This window comes from Ambystoma mexicanum, chromosome 5p (assembly GCF_040938575.1).
Source record: "Ambystoma mexicanum isolate Mex_15411 chromosome 5p, UKY_AmexF1_1, whole genome shotgun sequence".
Classification (NCBI taxonomy): domain Eukaryota; kingdom Metazoa; phylum Chordata; class Amphibia; order Caudata; family Ambystomatidae; genus Ambystoma; species Ambystoma mexicanum.
Window position 1 is genome coordinate 206,967,676 of NC_090930.1, and position 21,425 is coordinate 206,989,100.

Below are 21,425 nucleotides of genomic sequence, written 5' to 3' on the forward strand. Positions count from 1 at the left end.
CCATTAAGCAAAAGCAGTCTGCAGGACAAAAAATACAACCTGTCTGATATTATCTCACTATCTGGATTAACACTACACACAAACATCCATTCATGTAGATGCAAATTTGAATAACTATTCTAGAAAAATATATTTGTCTTCAGGATTTATTTTATTTTTATTTTATTTATGCATTTGTAAAGTGTGCCTAGCCCATAGTCATCGGGGCGCTAACTTGGTAAATTTCCATTGAGTTTACGAATATGGATACAGGTTTACAGATCATCAGTACATATAATACATTGAACATCATATTTACATAATATTCGTGGCAGATTATCGCACAGTTTTAGGAAATTTACATTTTCAGTGTTGTTGCAGGTCCTCCTTATAATATGTACAGGATTACAGTAGGCTATTACTCGAGGTCACATCTGAAGAGGAGAGTTTTTAACCTTTTTCTAAATGAGCAGAATGAGTTGTCATTTCTCAAATGGTGCCGGAGGGCATTCCACAGTTTAGGCGCTAAAACTGGAAAGCTCGAGCCTCCTGCTTTCTGTTTCCTGAATCTAGGTATACTGAGCAGGTTAGTGTACACAGTTCGGGTTGGTCTATTGGAGCTGACTTTGCAAATGAGGTCACTAAGATATTTGGGTGCCTTCTTCGCGATGCATTTGTGGGTCATTGTTGGAATTCTGAATTTAATTCTGTCCTGGACAGGAAGCCAGTGAATGTTCCTTCTGGTAGAGGAGATGTGGTTGTGTCTTGGGATATTTAAGCCGGCTCTAATGACATTGTTTTGTATTGTTTGTAACGTTTTGATGTTTCTGGTGCTAGTTCTGGCAAAGAGCGAATTGCAATAATCAATCCTGCAATCCTGGACAATATCAATGCTCTTGCCAGATTGATGGTATTTTCAGGAGAAAGAAAAGGGCAGCTAGCTCTTATCAGTTTGGCTGTGTACGTGGCTGAAGAGACAACAGCATTGATTTGCCTATTTAGCGTGAGCGCAGAGTCAATGTAGACTCCAAGGGTTTTTATTTCGCTGGCTACTGGGATAGTATTGCCATCAATGATGAAGGATTTGTACTGCTGATGGAGGTTACTAAGTTTAGTTTTATTGCCGATGATGATAAGCTCCGTTTTATCATCATTGGGGCATAATTCGTTGCCTGCCATCCAAGCTTGGATTGCCAGGTATATTTTATTTAGGTTTTTAGAATCAGTATCGTAGCATTCGGTAATTGGTATGAGAATCTGGGTATCGTCCGCATAGTTGGTATACGAGATACCCATATTGTTAAGTTTGTCAAATAAAAGTTTAGTAAATGCGTTGTAGAGAGTGGATGAAACACATGATCCTTGTGGCACCCCGCAAGTTACCGGGGACAGGCTCGGCTGCTACAGAGTCTGAGAAGACGATCATGGTCCGGTTAGATAGAAATTATCTGATCCAGTTAATGGAGTCTGGGGAGAATTGGGCTGCAGTGTCCGGATGTTGGCATAGGATATCATGATTCACTAGATCAAACGCAGCAGAGAGATCTAGTAATAGAAGGATACACAGTTCTCCATTATCCTTATAATGATTCATTTGCGTCTTCAAATCAAGCAGGGCCGTTTCCGTACCATGGTCTGGTCTGAAGCCAGATTGTCTTAAGCCTAGAAGGTGATTGTCCTCAAGGTATTTTTGGATTTACAATTGGGCTGCACAATCTAATATTTTAAATAAGAAGGGGGCAGTTGTGATAGGTCAATCGTTGGTTGGAATATTGGGATCTAAGGTGGGCTTTTTGAGCATGGGTAGGACCGGGGCTGTTTTTAAATCATTAGGGACTATGGTAGTGGCGAATGAGTTATTAACAGATTGGTGACAAATGGTTCTGATGCACAATCTTTTACCAAGGTTGCCGGGCACATATCTCCTTTGCATCTGGAAGGTTTTAAACTTTTGATGATATTTATTGTGTCTAGCGTAGTAAGTGGAGAAAAAGAGAATTTAGTTACCTAAGGGGTATCTATTGGAAGGTGTGTAGTTGATGTGGTTGGGTTAAGATTGAGTTTGGATTTCTTTTGTAGGAGTGAGATTTTGTCAGCAAGGGCATTCTGGATTTAAGAGCACCATTGTGCATCTTTGATCGTATGGTCAGAAGTAGAAGCTGGGGATTCCAATTCCCTGAGAATTGTGAATAACTCTCTAGTGTTGAATTGGGCATTTGAGATTCTATGTTTGTAGACTTCGCTTTTGGATTTGATAGTTTCAAGCTTATAGTTGTTAGCTATAGCTTTGAAAAGGGTTATTTTTTCTTGAGATGCCATTTTGATCCATTTGTTTTTGGCTGATATTTTATGCCCGCAGGGCTTTAAGTTCAGGGGTAAACCATGGATTGATATGTGCCGGAGGTTTGGACTTTTTACTTTTTAGTGGGGCAATTTTCTCTATAGCTGCTGTCATGGTTTTGTTGTAGTGGCTGACTAGTGTTTACGTGTTACAATCCGAATACGGTCAGTTTAGGATAGGGGTGAGTAAGTGTAGCATGTTATCTTAGCTAATATTTTTAAGATTTCTGGATGGGGCCATCATAATTGGGCAATGCTTTTTCATGTCCTTGGTGATAATGGTACTAGTGAATGAAATAATATTATGATCAGACCATGGTGAAGGGGTATTGGACTGGATGATGGTAGAGCAATTAGTGTCAGCTAACCAGTCCAAAGTGTGCCCTTTATCATGGGTTGATGTTGTAATTCTTTGTGTAAATCCTTGGGCTTCTAGAGAACCCACTAGGAGACTTGCATTTAGATCTAGGGGATCATACAATCCTAAATTGAAATCGCCCACAATGATCACTTTAGAATGTGGTTTCAAGTTATGAGCCACAAGTGTTGTAATGTCATCTTCAAAGGTAGAAATGGCGCCGGGGGGGTCTGTAGATGATATGAAGTGTAAGTGTGCATGTGGGTGTGAGGGAGATTTTTACGGTCATAACTTCACCAGATGTGAACGGTAGTTCAGGAGATATTCTAATATCCAGGGCTTCTTTAGCTAATAGAGCTACTATAGGATAAACATTTAAATGATTATCGCTTGTTGGCAATAACTTCCCATACAAAATGTTGGAATGTTCTCTTTGGAAATGTACAATATGTTACTCATTGGCATCAGAAATAAAATGTACAGTACGCATTTCAATGAATTTTCTCTAACACTATCAACAAGTGTTGGTCTCAAAGAGAATAGACATTGGATTTGCATAAAATGTTCTTATTCTATAAATAATTATTCTCTAAATCTAGGGTAGTGCTGGCTTCTGATCAGGGCATGTGTATTTAATATAGGGTGTAATGTTGAACTTGTTTATCTACAGCCTTTGGTATTATTTTGGAGAGCATGACATCTAGGTTCCTTTAAAATGTCACTTAAGGATGAGAACAAAGCTTTTCATAGAATCGGGATCAACACTCCATTTCTACTGGACTGTAGGAGTCTACTTAATACAGAGTCATTTCATTTCTGTGCAATGTTATTTGGAAAAACAATATTGGGTATTTAAATATACATTAATTTCTGGGGAATAATGTGGGCAAACTAACCTCCTTCCTATTCCAACGAAAGACATATAGCTCTATTCAGGATTCTTTTTGTATATAAAGTATGATTTCAACAGGCCCGAATGCTGAACAACCCATTCAAATCTGTGAAATGTTGTGAACCATCACAGAGATCTGGGTATACATCATCCCTGTGAAAATGCAAGAATTAATGTATTTGGCTACAGTCAGATAATATTAAGGGCACTGTGCTATCATATATTCTGGTGCACACTAATTAAATGAAACTTCCACAGCATTTCCCTTACAGCCCAGTCCCCATTTGGTGACCTAGCTGGTAAATGATTCCCCTAAAAGACCTTCAATTGCAGTCCACGATTTTAGCTAATCTATGTGGCCTACATCTAAATGCACAGGGATTGTTACACTCACTTTTGGTTTGTCTTTAATAAGCACTGGTCAGGTAGGGACATCTCCAGCTCCAGGCAATCTCCACCAGGTAGCCTTTAGTTTTAGTTTGTCCCCTGCTTTCAAAATCCCTCTCAGGCAATCTGGTTCTGTAATGGGCAAGGTTTCTACATGAGGCTTCCTCTTGGAAAAATATATTTTTAAGGGATATTCCAATCACCCAGATGCAAGGTAGAATCCCACTTCACACTTCTCCGCTCCCTATGAGCAGCACCTTTTGTCTGCAGATTTCAGCAATAATTCACCAGTTTTCCATGTGTTTGGCCTTAAATAACTAATACACTGCACCCATGTAGTGTCATTTGATGCAACATTTACCTATTGGAAGGGGCTATCATTGGTTCTCTTCAGATACTAAAACTCCCATTAACCCTGCCCTTTATTTTGAATGGTTCAATTTATTTTGTCATGTGACAATGGGAGTTTCATCCCCATCACTTCGGGAGTTTTGTGTTAGTTTTGACATTAATTGGACTTCTCCCAATATTGAAGCTCGCATATTCACAATCACTAGAGAATTCTTAATCAGTAGATATGCTACATGTTTCAATAACTTGTTATATGAGTTATTAAAATAGTATAAATAATGAACACCTCTTGAGATATTGTATTTGGATGTATAATAGGAGGAATGTTTCAGTGATCTCAGATCTGTTGTTGGTTTTTAAAACAAGTAAAGCATTCCAAAGTTATGACTGATAAGGTGATTTCATGTTGGTGCAGTCAAATCAATCCACCTATTGTAATTCATGTTTTCATTTCTGTGCATAGCAGTTCCCCATCTAATCTAAATATTAACTTAAATACTGTCTTATATCCCTTTGATATCCATACCATCAAACAGACATGCACAGATGGTAATTTATTGATGACCCGAAGGACAAAAGGTCTAGGTCTGTCTGGGAATGTGGTTGTTTTATATATTGTTTTACTAAAGAAACAGAGCCATTCCTTATTACCTGGGCTGGGCCATAAATGTGATACCAATAAATGAGAATTGCTAGCACACAAAATGTCATATTGTAATTCTAAAATTCATCAAATACTTTGAATACCTATCTGTTTCTGTTCACCTGGACTTAATGGATTAGGTACCAATTCATAATATGTATTTGTTCTATGCCAGAGAGCTGAATAAATATAGGCTGTAAGGACTGAGCTTCAAAGGATAGGCTAGGCTTCAACTGAATTTAATTTTTTTTCACATGAAATACAAAAATAGAAAATAATGCTATGTGTTATGTGTGTAGTTTTTACAAATTCAGCAGTTGGTAATGTAATTTAATTCAATATATATATATTGTCTATTGCATTTTCAAAATACAGTTTAGACTTTCTTGCACATTTAAAATTCATTTTTAAGTAATATCTGTGCAACATGAGTGCACAAAGTAATACTGTTTGGATTTAACACTTTGTTTAAGGGCACTTTCTGTAAGATGTACATTATAGAGCTGACACAGCCATGCACAATACAATTTATTCAATAAGAAGTATTTCAATTACATGAAATAAACTCACATCAAGAGAGACAGCTTTTAAGATGATTGATGTGGGCCAAGCAATCTTCTGTCTGTTACCCTTTTAAAATTTGAATCTTAGATCTTTCTTTTGTGCATCGTTAAAACATGATTACTGATCTCCCTTTTTTAAACATATTGGAAAAACATCACATAGACAACAAAATCCTTTTTGTATTTCCTGTAAGTAAACTCATGTTTTATCCGCCTCGCACTAAATGGACACACCATCTTGATGCCATTATTGTTACAGATACTATGAAAGTAAAGAAGTGGATAATGCAGAGATACCTAGAACCTTGCCAAAGCCAAAGGTGCGGCCACCAGTTCTGCAGTCAATGTCCACATCCTCCATATCAGACAAGGTAAAATGTGGGGCAATGCTGATATCTTACATATTGTACTCTCATTTTGCAATTATTTGAAACATCACCATGTAGAAGGAAATACAAGTATTTCTGTGTATATTGCATCCCTCTTAGCTTTAGTATGTCTCAGACAGTACATTAAACATCATTAATGTTATTGAGATGCAGAAAGATCTCTCTTACCCACTTTTACAAATATGAGGTGTGTCTCCAATTTGTTGACTTGTATCATATGTTCTTATCACAAGGTTGATGTGTGCAAACCATGGGACAGCATGACACAAGATGTACACTACCTGAAACCAGGCAGAAATATCCATCAAATCACTATAAATGGGAACATGGTCAATACACAGTTCCACAGGGCACCACAGCTGGAGCAAGAGGCAATTATGTTGCCTCAAGGCAAATACTAATACTGAGGACCAAAGTATGCTGCAGAAGGGGGATTGGTAGGCAGGCAACCTCCATACAATCCCGGAGGAGAAGGATGGCATCAATGTCAGGCCCAGGTTGTCACCCACTGACATGCATCTGCAAGAAATACTGACTAGTAACATGCTTGACTTGTCCACCATCCAGGCCATCATGGGTTAGTGATATGCAGGATAGCCTGGCGATCAATCGTACCATTTATACTACCATTCCTCCTATCCTCAAATTATTCATGGTTGGTGCTCCATGCTTGTGCCACTGGCTCATTTAAAAGCACTGCCACACTGATTCATGGCCTGACAAAGCCAATATTCTGCGTATCCTAGACACAATGTCATGTATTATATTATAATTATTATTATTATTATTATTAATATTATTATTATTATTATTATTATTATTATTATTATTAGGCTATTTATTGATTTATTGAGTGTGGACCTTGCTTTTGAGAAGCAAAGGAGTGCTTGGGCCATGTGAGTGAACCTATAACTGGGGCCTGAAACCTGGGGCTCTCCAGATGTGTTGCCTTGGATATTCAACATTAACTATGCTGGCTAGGGCTGATGGGAGATGTAGTCCAAATCAAATGGAGACACCAAGGTTGCAGACTCCTGAACCAATAGCATTCCCAGTGAACCAGGGCACCATCAATATAACAGTCTGAAGGGAGAATTGGTTCAATCCTGGGGTATTCTAAGGTTGTTGATGCACTTGACCAGAGGTGTGCAAGCTGCCGCTCCCTTGATCCTTCACCAATAACTATGATGGCTAGAGCTAAAGGGAATTGTAGTCCAAAACATCTGGAGACCCAAAGTTTGCAGACTCCTGACCTATACCATTCATAGCGAACCAGTGGACCATCAACAGAACAGTGCAAAGGGGAGTATTGCTTCTATTCAACATATTCTAAGGTTGCTCGTGCAGTAGAGCTGGGGCCCACAACCTCCAGCTCTCCAAATGTTTTGGACTACAACTTCCATGATCCCTCAACATTGACTATGCTATGGCCAATAAAAGTTGTAGTCCAAAATATCTGGAGAGACAAAGGTTAGGAATGATGTATGCCATTTCCTGGGGGGCTGGTAAACAAAGGCACAGACAAAAGCATTTATTGGAGGTATCTGAATGGGCCAAATTCCAACCCAGTTATCTTGTTGCAGGAAATTGCATTGCACCAAATAAAGGCTAACCCATAGCCTATGTCTGCCCTCATTTTCTTTGGTTTGCACCGAGGACAGCTACAAATCTTGGTGGAGAACAATATTTGAGCTATGTTTTTTGAATGGGCATGATTTGTAGGGCGGCTTCTACAATCTTCTGCTTCTTAGGGTGCCCCCTAGAGTGCATTTGGTGTATGGGGATACATGTCATTGTCACAATTGTTGCAGTTGCCGTTGGTCTTTACAGGGGTTACTCGGGTGAAGTTGGATTAGAAAGGAAAGGGTATTTCATGTTTCATCATCCAATGTTTGCAAGGTGTATCATGTAATGATATCAGCAAAAGGAATATTTATCACTGGGGCTGGATCGTAGAATGGTGAGGAGGCAGGGGCAGGATAATGGTAAAGCAGTTTGTACACTTTTTTCAATGTGAGAGAGGCAGCATATAGGCCAAGGTACACAGTTTGCTGGCAAATCTCTTTTGCTCAGAATGCTGCCAATACCAAATTCTCTAGAGTGAGGAATTAAGCCACCTATTCCCAGGTGATCCACCAACCTCTAACCCACTTATCCAAATATTCTGCATACCAGCCAGAGCCTACCTAGTGAGCGGAAACTCAGTAACCAAATATAGCTGAACTCCGGACATCGAGGTATGTTCTGGAGTTCATAGAACCAATATTCCTCTCCCGCCTCCATGGGCACCCATAGTTGCCTGACATTTGGGTATCAAATCTGGCGATCATGTTGGTGAAGAATCAGAAACTAGCAGCAACAGACTCAAAAGGGGATGAAGCGAAGGTTCCAACATGGGTCGAGTTTCATCATCCATCTCAGGCCCTGATTTATTCACATAGATATTCAACAGGAGCAAATAAAGGTACAGGCATGATGCCGAATGAAAGGGAGATGGACATTCAAGAAATGGGGATTTCAAATTGCAGGAGAGGGAAAGTCCTACTTTCAGATACCTCCTAGGTTACCGTCCAGAAATGGGATTATTCAGACCTGGTGAGCAAACCATCAGTGGCGTGTGGAGAATGCAGCATAGTAGATGCACAGAGACAGTAGTACCAAGTCAACCAATAGAAACAGAAAGAAAACAGCCAATAACCCAAAAAACCAAGCATGGAGAGAAATAGTGTCTACTATAGAATTTTAGGAAAAGAGGCTGATGGAACAGCTGACATATTCAATGAGAAAGAGCTGCCCTAGGAACTAGGCTAACATTTACTCTGATCATCGGTTGTGGGTTAGATAGTGCTATCACAGTCTACTCTAAATTATAAAAAAGTTATTCTGCAGTGTTTCCCAAAAGGCTTCATCCTCCCTCTCAACTGATGGTCTAGGACTAATGAATTATGAAGTTTCAAACTGGACCAGGGAGATATGGCCCCAAGCACGTCAGCACTACTCCCTCAAAGCTTTCGATCTGCTCAGTTAACACAAGTAACCTTTCCATTCCAGAACAATGCTAAACTTATACCACCAAACAGAGCATTAACAGGTAAACATTTTCTATAGGTTTGAGTCATTGCAATTCTCTTTTCTTCTGGGGTGAACTGTGGTGAACCAGAGGAAGGACTCAGACTCATGGTTAACATTTCAAGGGTCTTCATTTTAAATTAAAAGGAAACATGCCTTTCAATCCCTATTGCTATGAGGGATTCCCCTGCCTACAAACTACACTAAGGGTGCTTGTCAACTTTCAAAACCAAAATGCAGTCCTCAGTCCAAACCCTATTCACTATCTGACCTTACCACTTTAGAGAAAAAAAAACAAATATGAGCCACAGCCATTGCCTCCCAGCTCTTGTTTCGCCCGGTCAATGTTAGTTGGATCTTTCCCAAAGTACTGGTTGTAGCACAAATGTTTGTTCTAAATAGTTCACAAAATAAACTTTTTCAAGTCTCCTTTTTAATTCCTCAGGAACAATTTCAAGTCTTTACACAAACCAAATGTCTCCAATTCTTGAAAGTGAGGGGTTATACCCTTAGTCCATTTCCACCAACTTAGACCTTTTCTTTCCCCTAATAGTGTCCCTTGCATAGACAAACTGAACCCGGCAGGTTCCCTTCTTGTCACAACCTCTCTTATTTCCTTGGGACTCTCCAGACCCCTCTGATCCTTTGGATTACTTATTTCTCTCTCTTCTTTTAATTCAACTCACCTCCCTCCACCTTGGCCAACCCTGGTACCTTCTCTGCCTGTCAGGAACCCACTTGCTGGCGTTTATGTCAGGTTTGCATCTTTGAGTGCCATGCACACCCTCCTCAGCGTGTCATCATGTGCCTCTGTGTCGCTCCGAAAATCAGAATGTTATCGCTGTAATTCAGGCAATGCGGAATATGTTTGATGACCTGGTGTATCTCATTCTGAAAGATCTCTGTAGCAGAGGGTACCCCAAACTAAGACGTTTATATCTGAAGAGCCCTAAGTGTGTGGAGAAAGTGGTTAAATAACGAGAGTCCGGATGTAGTTTGAGCTGATGATATCTTTTAATTAAATCTAACTTGGAAAAGACTTTTGCCCCATGCAACAGGTGCAACATATAGGTCATTTGGGACGCCATGTGCTGCTCTCTTTCAATTGCAATATTAGGTGCTCTCATGTCCACACAGATGCAAATGCTTTTATTGTTTTCCATTTTAGGAAATGGCGCTATGAGTGACACCCATGGGGTAGGTCCTTAAGCTAGTTGGATGATGTCCTGGTCTAATAGGGACTGTATCTCGTCCTCCACATGCATCTGGATGTTGAAGGGTATTCCCCGGTAATGTTGTGCTATCGGTTTCATGTGAGTGTTAATATGCAACTTGATTTGCTTTCCTTTTAGCTTTCCCAGACCTTTGAATAGTGACGGGAACATTTTTGTCATTATCCCTTTTGGGCTGGTCGTGTAGGCCGACATAATCTAATACATCACATGCACCAGACCCATTTGACTGGCCGATCGGAAGCTAAGGATGCTTCCTCCTGGGACCTCACCTTTGACTACGTATATCATGACCCTCATTCTCTTGTCTTTGTATTTACACGTAGCCTTGATCATTCCCCTGCAGTCGAGCAGGGTTTTTGTGCCATATGGATATATGTCAATGTCTGCCTTCTTTAATTCTTTTTTAATGTTGAGTGACTTGTAGGTCTCTTCATTGACTGTGGCACCAGTATCTATGAGAAATTCTCGACTGTACCCATGGATCTGTAGTAGTAGAGTCGGGCTATATTACGTCACTGTGGCATTTCCTATGGCATGTACGTAGCCTCTTTTCCTGTCACCACTGTATGATGAGGAATCTGAGTCATTGCGATGCCTCGGCAAGGCCTCTAAATATCTTATCTTCTGCTGTGTCACTCTCCTATGTGAATCACTTTTGTGCCGTGACTACCATGCATCTTCTCTTCTGTCTCCATGTTGTCTGTCCCTGTGGTACGATTCCCTGCTTCTGCTGTGCGAACTGTGTCTGCTGGGTGCTGGGAAGTGCCACGTGCTTGAGCGAGGGCTTTCCTGCCTCGGATGGTGACTCACCGGCTGCCTGGTGTCTCTGTGATTCTCAGCTTTCTGGAAGAACTTGATGTTTTCGCACACCGATTGAAAGTGGTTCCCACCCCCGCATTTGTCGCAGTTGTAGCCTGCAGCCAGGCCTGGGCGATGTACGGGAATTTGTAGCCGCACCAGTAACATTTTTTCTGTTCTTGACTGCGTTCTATCATACGCACAGGACATAGGGATGCCGTTGAAGCAGTTTGCCTGATTTTAAAATTGCTTAAAGATTCAGTCTGCAGGGAAAGCGCAGTGTCTGCTCTGGCAAGTTGTAAGATTTCTTCAAGGGCCCTCACTTCTGCAATAATTTCTTTCTAAACTCAGGCGATTCACAGCCTGCACTAGCTTGTGACTTTAGAGCTTCCTCTGTTGAATAGTGGATGAAATTGCAATACTTTGCCCTTTTCCGCAACCTCATGGCAGAGTTGTCCATGCTTTCGTCTTTTTCTTGTGTAGATGTGTGGAAAATGTGGCGTTCGTAATCTACATACTTGGGGCAAAATGATTATTCAAAGAGTCAATAATGCCTTGGAAAGGTTCAGTCGAGTATTTTCCGGCATTTCAAATACAATGTCTCTCACAATGGGACCTAATGAGCGTAGTAGTATGCCTCTAATGTGGCATTCTTCCCTGTCGCCTGTTGCATCAATGTATTTATTGAGTTCCTTGAGCCACCTGCTCCACCTTGGTGGCAGACTGCTTGTATCTGAGATGTCATAAGGTTGTATGGCCTGGAGCTGTAGGGACTCATGTTCTCCCGCCTCCCTGGACACTGGGTTGTGAGGGGATGAGGTTGCTGGTGGGTTTTGTGAGCTACTGACACCCTCATTGTCTGCCCTGATGGCAGGGTTCTACTGTAGAACATTGAAGCAAAATCTCACCTTGAAGCTGTGCTTTGTTGGTATGTTGTGTGTCACATGTGAGGGTTCATGCAGACAGTGCCATTTTAATATATATCTGAGACCACAGGGCCTGCCTGGTCACGTGCTCCCTCCTTCTTGATGTAGCTGTTAGTTGAAATGTCTTAATTTCATCTGTGGCGATGCAAACGAAATGTGGAAAACATGTGTTTTGCTCGACATGAAAATAATGTCCTCCATGGCGATGCAATAATTTGTAGAACCAAGAGTGTTGGGCATGCAGCGCATGCTGACGAGATCAGGTTCCAGTGGGGGCAGGGCCTCCTTTTGCCACGTTTATGTGAAACTCTCCGGATGGAACCTAGCGCCATCCAGGCCTCCCGACACACTATGGGTATTTTGATGGGAGCGCCCAGTGCCCTGTGGAATCAAAACACGGTTCCCGACAGGGCGGGTAAACACACATGGTGCAGGCACTGCGTACCTCTGGAGCCTCTGACACAAAGTCGTGAAAGTTGGAGACCGGAGACTTGGTTTCAGCAGGCAAAGGTTATTTCTTCTAGCAGGAGCTGTGTGGTGGTTGAGCCTCGTCACCAATGGTAAATCCGCAGCAGCGGATGCAATCAAATAGATAAATGAAACAGAGTATGTAATAAAACACAGGAGCCCAGCATGTAGGTCCAAACTCTTTATTCTCCTACTCTAAACGGTGCAACCCTACCTCTATATTTGGATGGTGGGCTGCACCCAAACCAGGAGTGAAAAAGGGACAGGTGGGATGCCTGTTTTTACATGGGCATAGAAAGGGGACATTACAAGCCCACATCTAAAAGGCACAACAGCACAACAGCGTACAACAATACCCAAGTGCAGGCTCCACCAATTTGGGCTTTGGAAAAACAAATTAGAAGCGAATTTGGGTAGAGAAGAGCGTGGTCCAGCTGTTAATGCCTGGCTCCTTAAATCGAAAGGTGGGCAAAAGATGAGCATCTGGTTGGCGCAGTTGTGAAAACCCTCCCCCCGGTCCTGACCTCAAAGCTGGAGCATGGATAACTATAACAGAGTTACCGGTGGAGATGTGCAGAACACATATGTAGCTTCTTCTGTGGCTGTGCAGGTTATGGAAAGCCCACCACTTATCATGGCCTATCACAGGCCAATTAACTCCACATATGTTCCAGCACTTTGACAATCACAAACAGTCCTAAGCAGCCTGGACTGCCCAGGCAGCCTCTCTCACTGTAATTGTGGCACCAGCAATGGCAGGCATTTTAATAGAATGGGCAGTTGTGCTGATGCTCCCCCCACACGACACAGTAGCCCATGCAGACTGCCTATCTCTCTGCCTCTCCCGCTCCGACGAAGCCAGGCAGTTTTAATTGGATGGCCATATCAGCTGATGCTGGCCGCAGGCAACATGGGAGCCTGCCCGGACGGACTCTCTCACTGCCACTGCCTCTCCGCTGAAAATGTCACCAATGAGGGTTCCTGACTGAGGTGCACGAAATCAAAGAAAACCTTTTAACCATAAGAATGACCACAGATCTTTATATTTGAGAAGAATTTGAGAAAAGTGTCTTATGCTTGAATCACTGAGTAAATAATACATACAGAGCTTGAAGCTCATTTTATTTGGATATAACTCACACACTTACATTTAAGTGTTTGCAACAAATAATCAGAAATATTCATTTAGACACCTTCAGGATTTTAATGTGAGGATAAAATGGCTTTGACGTCTACTCCTCGATTGGTGTCTGAGGGCTGGCATTTCTAGAGATAATGTTTCCTCTCCCATATGAGGGGAGCCTCACTGTGTTTGGGATTCTCACCGACTTTTAGAAGGGGGAGGCATGGGTCTCAGAATAAGGATGTCTGTGCATATGGGACTGTTTTCGTGCCCATTCCTCAATTCATGGATATCCTGAGAGAATGTTATATGGCTGAAGGGTACGCCCCAGACCCTGCTAAATCACCCAAAGTAGCAGCAGCAGGGCCTGGCTTGCAACAAGGTGCAGTGAACAATAAAACCTCATAGCCACCTGTCTTGTGGCCTATCCCAGTGGCCACTGTATACCAATAAAGGGCTCATGCACCACTGGCCAGCCTGTGGTCCTGGCCACTGGTCATTCTGCCCAGGGCATGGCTTTTGTTACGCAGAAAGTAGGGTAGCCCCTAAGTGTCAGTGTAGATTCAGGGCAATATTCAACATTAAACAAACAAGAAGAAAGATCCACACTGTAGTCAGTCTGGGTTTCTGTCCTAATTTACTCTTATTCAACATGAAATGTTCTGTGCTCAAGTACAGAGTCACAGGTAAGGAATGCCAAGTATATGTCTAAAGAACAATTGACCATTTATTGGTGATAAAGCAAAATATTCAAAACAAGCAAAACAATCATAATAAATAAATAATTCAAAGAAAGGAGAACATTTGTAACCAAAAAAACAAATTAATTGGGGTTACTTCAGCAATATAGGCTTGAAAAAGTAAATGCAAAAAAAATAAAGAGAAAGAGATAGACAAGGAAACAAAAGTACAACTAGAATAAAATGAAGAACATATCCAATTGTTACTCTGGAGTGGACTCAATACCTTTAGTAGAGAAGTCTATTCCTAAGGAATTTACTAATTGTGTATCACGATCGATGTATCATCATGTTTTGTGATCCTCCAACGTGCATGATCATCAGCACGATATTTTGTATCAGTGCTGATAACCATAATGTTCACGTAAATGAGCACTGATGGCACGTTTCGGCTATTGCCATTGTTGTCGGCATGTATTCAAAGCCTTCCTCGGGGCAAAAGGGACCGCAAAGAAGGCCTGCAAAAAGAGGGACGCAGATGCAAGTAGTTGTTGATGTTGTGTTTTCAAAACATATACTGTCTTACCAAGAACATTTTTTGTGAGAAATAGTACTGCTTTCTCTAATTAAAAAACACAAGATGTCTATATAATACTCACCCTGTATTCTAGACAGGGGTATGCAGACTAAGGAACCATCTGTTGCTGGCAACTGACAGTCCTTTTGGAGGTGCGAGGTTGAATCTTGCAATTGTAAAAATCATGGATGAAGAAGGTCACGGTTCACATATCTAGACAGAGAGAGATTGAGTGCGTATGTAAACCGAGAGGCAGAGGAATACTTTTGAGATCTCAAAGCTAGTGAACACATCATGTATGTGAGGTCAACAGTTACAGAGCTAGGTACCTTATAGTGGATTTCCGCGGGTGTAGTGGTTTTTGGCTTGCCACTGAGAGGGAAGTTCGGAACTGTTAATGAAAACTTCAAGATGAGTGAATCCTCGCTTGTTGTCTGGCCTTTGGGTCTGGTAGATGCAAGGAATAGCAGTGGGAGGGACACACAGGGATACAAAAGAAGTGTGGGGACCAGATGTAAAAATCATTCCTAAATTGTAAAAGGGTTAATGTGTGTAGGTGGATGTGAATTAACCTGCTGATAGAGTGCAAGATTGGAGGATGAGCCATACCTTCAGCTGGTGGTTCTCAGCACTCCTTTAGCATGTGAAGGGGTCAGCGACCGGCATCAAGGTTTAGAAATCGGAATGGCTGTGAAAGCTACTGAAAAAACTGCTCCCTGGTCTCGATGTTGCAAGAAGTTTGTGCGTGATGCATAATGCGGAGCAGGAACCAGACTAGAAGTGTGAAAGAGAACAGGCATAGATGTGATCGTGCAGATCAATCTGCTAAGAGGAGAGGGACGTGTATGAGTATGCTGAGTATAAATGTGCCGCGTTGGACGGACTTACTCGTCAGGGCGAATGCTGCAGTCGTGCGCTCTGAAGTCACGGGAGAGCCGCTCAATCTAGATGCCGTGCCGAAGTGTCGTATTGAGGCATCTGGTAGCGATGGAGACACACGTTGCGTGTCCCGGCATCGCTCGGGGCGGACGATACCAATGATGTAGGCAGGGGAGTTCTGAGCATAGCGCTAGTATCAAAGGTGCAGGAACAACATCATTTTGCATCCCAGCCGGATCGGCGGTGTGTTGCTAGCATTGCTACAAGTAAATGTGAAAAATTGTAAGTGGAAGATAAGGAGTGTTTCTTTATTAAAGGGATGGTATGCTCGGAATGGGGAGCCACCCGGGGTGGGGACATACAGATACTGAGTTCCCATGGTTACTAAAAAAAGAGAAAAGGAGGTACAGGGAATAGTAGGTGCGGTGCCGGGGTGGTATAAAGTAAGTCAAAACACTACTTTCTTTGTGTTAATAAAAAACTTGAATGTGGCTTGATGCCGCGTGGACCATAAAGAGACACGTAGCGTGCCACAGATAAAAATGTGAATGTAACCTGGGGAGCCATGGTAACAATAGATGTACAGAAGCAGGACCTAGTGTGGATCCAGCCCGTTGCATTCCGAGATGGGTATGAGGTGGTAACATAGTTATTAATAGGGCAAGAAAATGTGTCTAAACCCTATATACCAGCTGTGTGTAGGTGGTGGGGCGTCAACCCAGTGACCAATAGTCAGTGGTGACAGCGTGACTGTAAAGGGCGAGGGGGGAGGCCGGAGGCGCTATAATGTGAATGTAGGATCCTGTACCTACCAAGGGTAGCAAAACAACATTAAAATCTAGCTGCTGCTGTGTTGCTTGCTGTCATGGGACATGCTCCTGATAGCAATTAAAATAAAATGAGGGTGTATAGAAAAAGAATTGCAGACCTACGCCACCAATGGCAGGGTGAGTGCCTGTGGTGTCACCCTGTTAGTAGGCATGCAGCCTCTTCATGGAGGTGGAGAGGAGGAGTGGCCCCTCCAGGCCACTAAAGGTAGCCAATGACTACTTTACCCAATAATGGGTCCATGGGTAAGTTACGGTTGTTAGAATGCCCCACACACGAATCTATACAATATTTTTGAAATATGCCTTGAAATAGAGCAAGAGAATGTTTTTGTCTAACTGGTAATTTCCCATAAAATATGCTGTAATGTCATCAACTGAGCTAATTTCCAGTGCTGTCTTGATGCTGTAATAATTGAGAAGATAAGTGACTGATATGTGTGATGTCATCCGTTGTGTGATTTGTGATGTTATAAATGTGCCTATGGCCTGGCAAAAGAGGGCTCAAAGTTAGGGAACAATGCGTCAAACACTCACTGAATTTCAAGGGTTTTGTTGCATTAAACCATCACCTTAATGTAATTTCAGGTAAAGTGAAAAGTCATTTTTATTCTTACAATACTTTACTTCAAATTCACTGCAAAATAACTGCACATTTACAGTGAGAACTGCTTGCAAATGTTTCTGAAAGCCTCACTTGCTGCAATGCACTGTGGGAAATATATAAAATATTTTGGTGCAGAGACTCCCTGTTCTCCAAGAATTTTTAATAAAACTACTGGATGGATTTGCACCAAACCACCAAAAGGCGCAAATGCACTGCTTTGTACTCACCTTGTTCCAAATTTGAAGCAAATTCGTCTGCCAATTTGAATTTGTACAAAACTTTTCAAATTTAAGGGGTTCCGGCCACAAGACATCTTTGGAAAATCTCCTTCATATATGTCATATGAGTCAAAAGTTATAAGCAGCAGCATTTTTGCAAAGTCGATTGATCTTAAGTTTCACCTTAGCTGTAGGGCAAAGATCATCACCACATAAGGCATATACTATAACGATATAAGTGTAGTAATAACAGTGATACTAGGATAACAATGGTCACTATTGACACACTGAAAGTGCCTTAATCCACAGAGTTGCAATTCCCACTGCCTCCGACTGTCCAAGACAACTCAAGCTTAGCCGGTGACACATTACAAAATATGCTCACTCCATGAAGTCGTCGTATCTACTCGCTGTGTCCATACTTATTAAAGCATACTTCTGTGTGTCCTGTGTGAAAGTCCTGGAACATAAACCTGATGACTGATTTCTCATTTCTGCAATATGTTGCTGTGGCCCTATCATTTTTAGTTTTGGCTATTACGGGGCACTAGAGTGCTGCCTCTAAGCCACAACGATTGCATTGGAGTACAGAGAGGAAGAAATGGCATATGAGGAGGGGCACACAGCCTGCATGTTTTTTTTTTACCCACCCATTGACTTCCCATGGTAATGCTAATCCCTATTGCCATTCTCATCTATTTGCTACCCCTCCCCACCGTAGCACATCCTCCTGAGATATCTCTGAGCTAGCTTTATCAAGCATTACCATCAAACTTTGTGTTCAAATTTCCTGACAATCTCTTTACAAAGCAATCTTCTCAGATTGAATTACTTAATTTGAGCTGTAAACGTGCTACTGGTGATAAAGATATCTTAACCAAGTCTGCTTTCAGCCACTTGATTTATAAGCACAGTTTTGGCTTTTTCATATGTATTAGGCAATTGGTATGTACTGCTATTATATGCCTAGGTGCTTGCACCATGTTGCAGCTGCTACCATTGAATGCCAGTTACTGCCACTATGGCAGTGTCTGGCAAATGCATTTCTGATGCCTACACAAAAGCCAAAACTGGTGGCATGGCCAATGCTTGTTTTTATTATAGCGGAACTGCGCACAGATGCTACCGGAAAAGTCAAGTGACACACTGCGACTCTGGCATGAGTTGGCAAGGCGCTGTTAGACTATAGCTAGTTTCCCTGGATCACAGCAAAGCTCAGAAGAATAAGGTTCAGATCTAAAAACACAGAGAACGTCACAGCCTGTTAAGATTGAATTAAATCCAATGTATTCCAGAAAAAGTGCATGACACTGGCTCACTCCCCAATGCATGCTCCGTTCTGCCTGTCCTTTGTCAAGGTCTCACAAGGTGGGAGGGCCACAATATGAAACCTTAACAAAGAGTATGCAGAACAGAATCCTAAGGACATGCACTTTGGATGACATGAAATTAAGTTCATTTTTTTATAGTCTATGCAGTCCTCTGCTCTTGGGGGATTTAAAAAGAGAAAAACTCAATCCTTCCTTAACTGTTTTAGGCACACATACAGTTTTGACATAAGGCGTCACCAAGCACATTTTCCCTCCTCTTTCAACATAGAAAAATGCAAAAGTGACATAACCAAATGTGTTACTAAATAACATCCGTTTGCAAAGAGTTTACTGAGTTCATCCTTCGAAGTGTCAGGCAATGTTTGAGAATTACAATATAGTCAACGCTTTTAATGTAATGTGTTTTTTAATGAATTGTTTCCCCAGTTTTTATTAAGATAGGGAACCCTAAACACATCCCTCTTTTGATCTGCTGTCCCACTCCTTTCTCTTTTGGTGTGTTTTTTTCTTCCTTTTGGTTAATTGTTAACTCCATTTCCACGTTTATTCTGCTTTAACTCTTTAAAATCTCACTTCTTCGTCTTTTTTCTCTCTTATTTTTTTAGGTCGCTTTGTGCTTTTATTAAGAGGCCTGTCCACCACATCGACCTTTCCTCTGATGTACTTTCCCACCAATGTTTGTTCCTGTATTTTGCATCATTCTGATTTCTCCCTCTTCACTAGCCCTACAGCTAACACTTGCGCCCTGCCCTTACCCTTTTTTCATGATGCTCCCACCACTTATTAACCCTAAGCCCAAGCCGCCTGCACCCTTCTCCACTTTTATTTTCCTCCCTTTTCCTTTCCTTCCTCTTTAGCAAAGTCTTCAATCTGTAATTCACCATAACGGTAGTACTGAAATGATGTAGAGCTGTATTTTGTGGAAAATGGAACTGTGCTTAGACTACACAGTTCTTTCAGGCAAAGAAACAGTAAGAAATAAAATAATGTCCCAAATAGTGAATAATTCAGTAATTGAGAGTACATTAAATCAAAGGAGAGCAGACTTGTAGAATAAATATGCAGATTGCATGTAAACAGTGTCTGGGATGCATAATTAGCCCAATTAGCGAAGCGCACAGGGACCAATGTGTACAATCCTCCGGCATTCGCCGAAGTAGGGCATCCACCCGGAAACTGTGTGGATTGTGTTAATAGAGAGCTTTTAAATCAAAAGAGCAGAACATGAAGCGCCGCCTACAATAAAGGCAGTAAATCCGAGCTCTGGATAATGAGCGTGGGGGCAGAATGTGAATAGTACAGAAAGGTGGTCTAGATGAGGTCGGGAAACAGTGGCGGAGCGGAAAGGCGAGCAGGATACGCAGATGATCAGAGCGTCTGCACATGGCTTTCGGGCAGGATTGTATATCCAAAAGCAATGTCCTGGATATTTGGTGCTTAAATTGAGGAATTTGTTTGATCCCTGAAGACCAGTTGCTTGCTCCCAAGACCTGCTACAGCCATGCAGCATAGACCACCCCGGGCAATATCCACAGAAATCCATAGGTGGTCTGTCAATGGCCGACGGGACAAGGCAAGTGAACAGAAGCCATGCACGTGGTTACTCTACAGCCTGCCAGGAAAGCCTGTCCATCGCTCCATCATCTCTAGGATATCAGTTATTAATATCCCTATATATATGGTCTCTGTATATAATGTCGCCGGGAAAAGGTCTTGGCAACATTACATAGGTGACCATATATATGGGGAGAGGGGGGGCGGGGGTTGCAGGGGTTGCGGGGGTTGCGGGGGTGTGCCCCGCTCCCCTTAAAAAAAAATCGAGTTTTTGTTGTCAGAAGCGGCCAGTACTGTCAGCCATAGAGTTAGCTGGTGCAGCTTGACGGCCCGAGAGGGTGCTTTTCTCTAGCTACTGTGGAGCTTCTGTGGAGAATTTCGGTGCTGTGCTGTGCTTCGTGTCCTTCGTGTCTTCCGTGCTCTGGACTAGGCGCTGTGAGCCTGTGATCTGCAGTCTGAGCTGCGGTGACGTCTCGAGCCATAAAGCAGCTTTGCTTTGATTTTGGCAGGTATACTATAATTTCTCCCCAACGGGCAGGCGAGGCGCTACTGATAAGCTGTGAGGCTGTCGGAAATTCTCGCAAGCTTGCAGCTAGCCCACCTGCCCTGTCCTCCCCCAAGTCTACAGCCGGCCCCCTAACACCTGCTACTGGCTTTCAGCCGACGGGGTGTGTGTGGGCATTGTTTAGGCCGAGGAAAGCACACAGTGGGGGCTGGGGAGGAAAAATCCTTACAGCATCAGATAGACTTAAAGTCTTCAGCACACTGATTACACTGATACAAGCCACTGAGAGAGTGTTTACTAACCCTGTGTGGTCTGGAGATTGCGGGCGGATTGTCTTTGATCCAGACCGTACCAGGGGGTTTGCAGTGTGTTTCTCCTGTCGAGCCAGGATCATCACAAGTTGCTGGAGGAGCTGCAGTCTGTCCATAACCTCCATTATTCCATCTGGAGAGGGCGGACTGCCTTCAAATAGGCATCTTACCGCGGAGCACTCGGTGTGCGCAGTGGGTTTCTCGCGTTCCTGGGGGAGCGAGGAAGGAGCAAGGAAGAAGGAGATTGAACAGATCTGTAAACAGGTACTTTGCACAAATTGCTGTAAATCATCAAGACACGGACAGAATATTACTTTTGGCCGCTGCTGTTAATTGTTGATTCAAATAGCCTGCCCAGACGGGAAAGGGCAGGGAATCTCGGGAGTGTGACAGTTGTTAACTGCCATAGCCCCTG

At 42.4% G+C, this 21,425-nt stretch overlaps 1 protein-coding gene across 3 annotated transcripts in view; it reads left to right on the top strand.

The window, feature by feature from the left end:
• The window catches only part of LOC138480861 (synaptotagmin-like protein 2), a 749,121-nt gene that overhangs the window by 554,973 nt on the left and 172,723 nt on the right, over nucleotides 1-21,425 (top strand). For all 3 annotated transcript variants that reach the window (XM_069612635.1, XM_069612634.1, XM_069612636.1), the window contains exon 5: nucleotides 5,773-5,884. In XM_069612635.1, coding sequence (XP_069468736.1) covers nucleotides 5,773-5,884 — 112 coding nt within the window. The remainder of the gene's footprint in view (nucleotides 1-5,772; nucleotides 5,885-21,425) is intronic.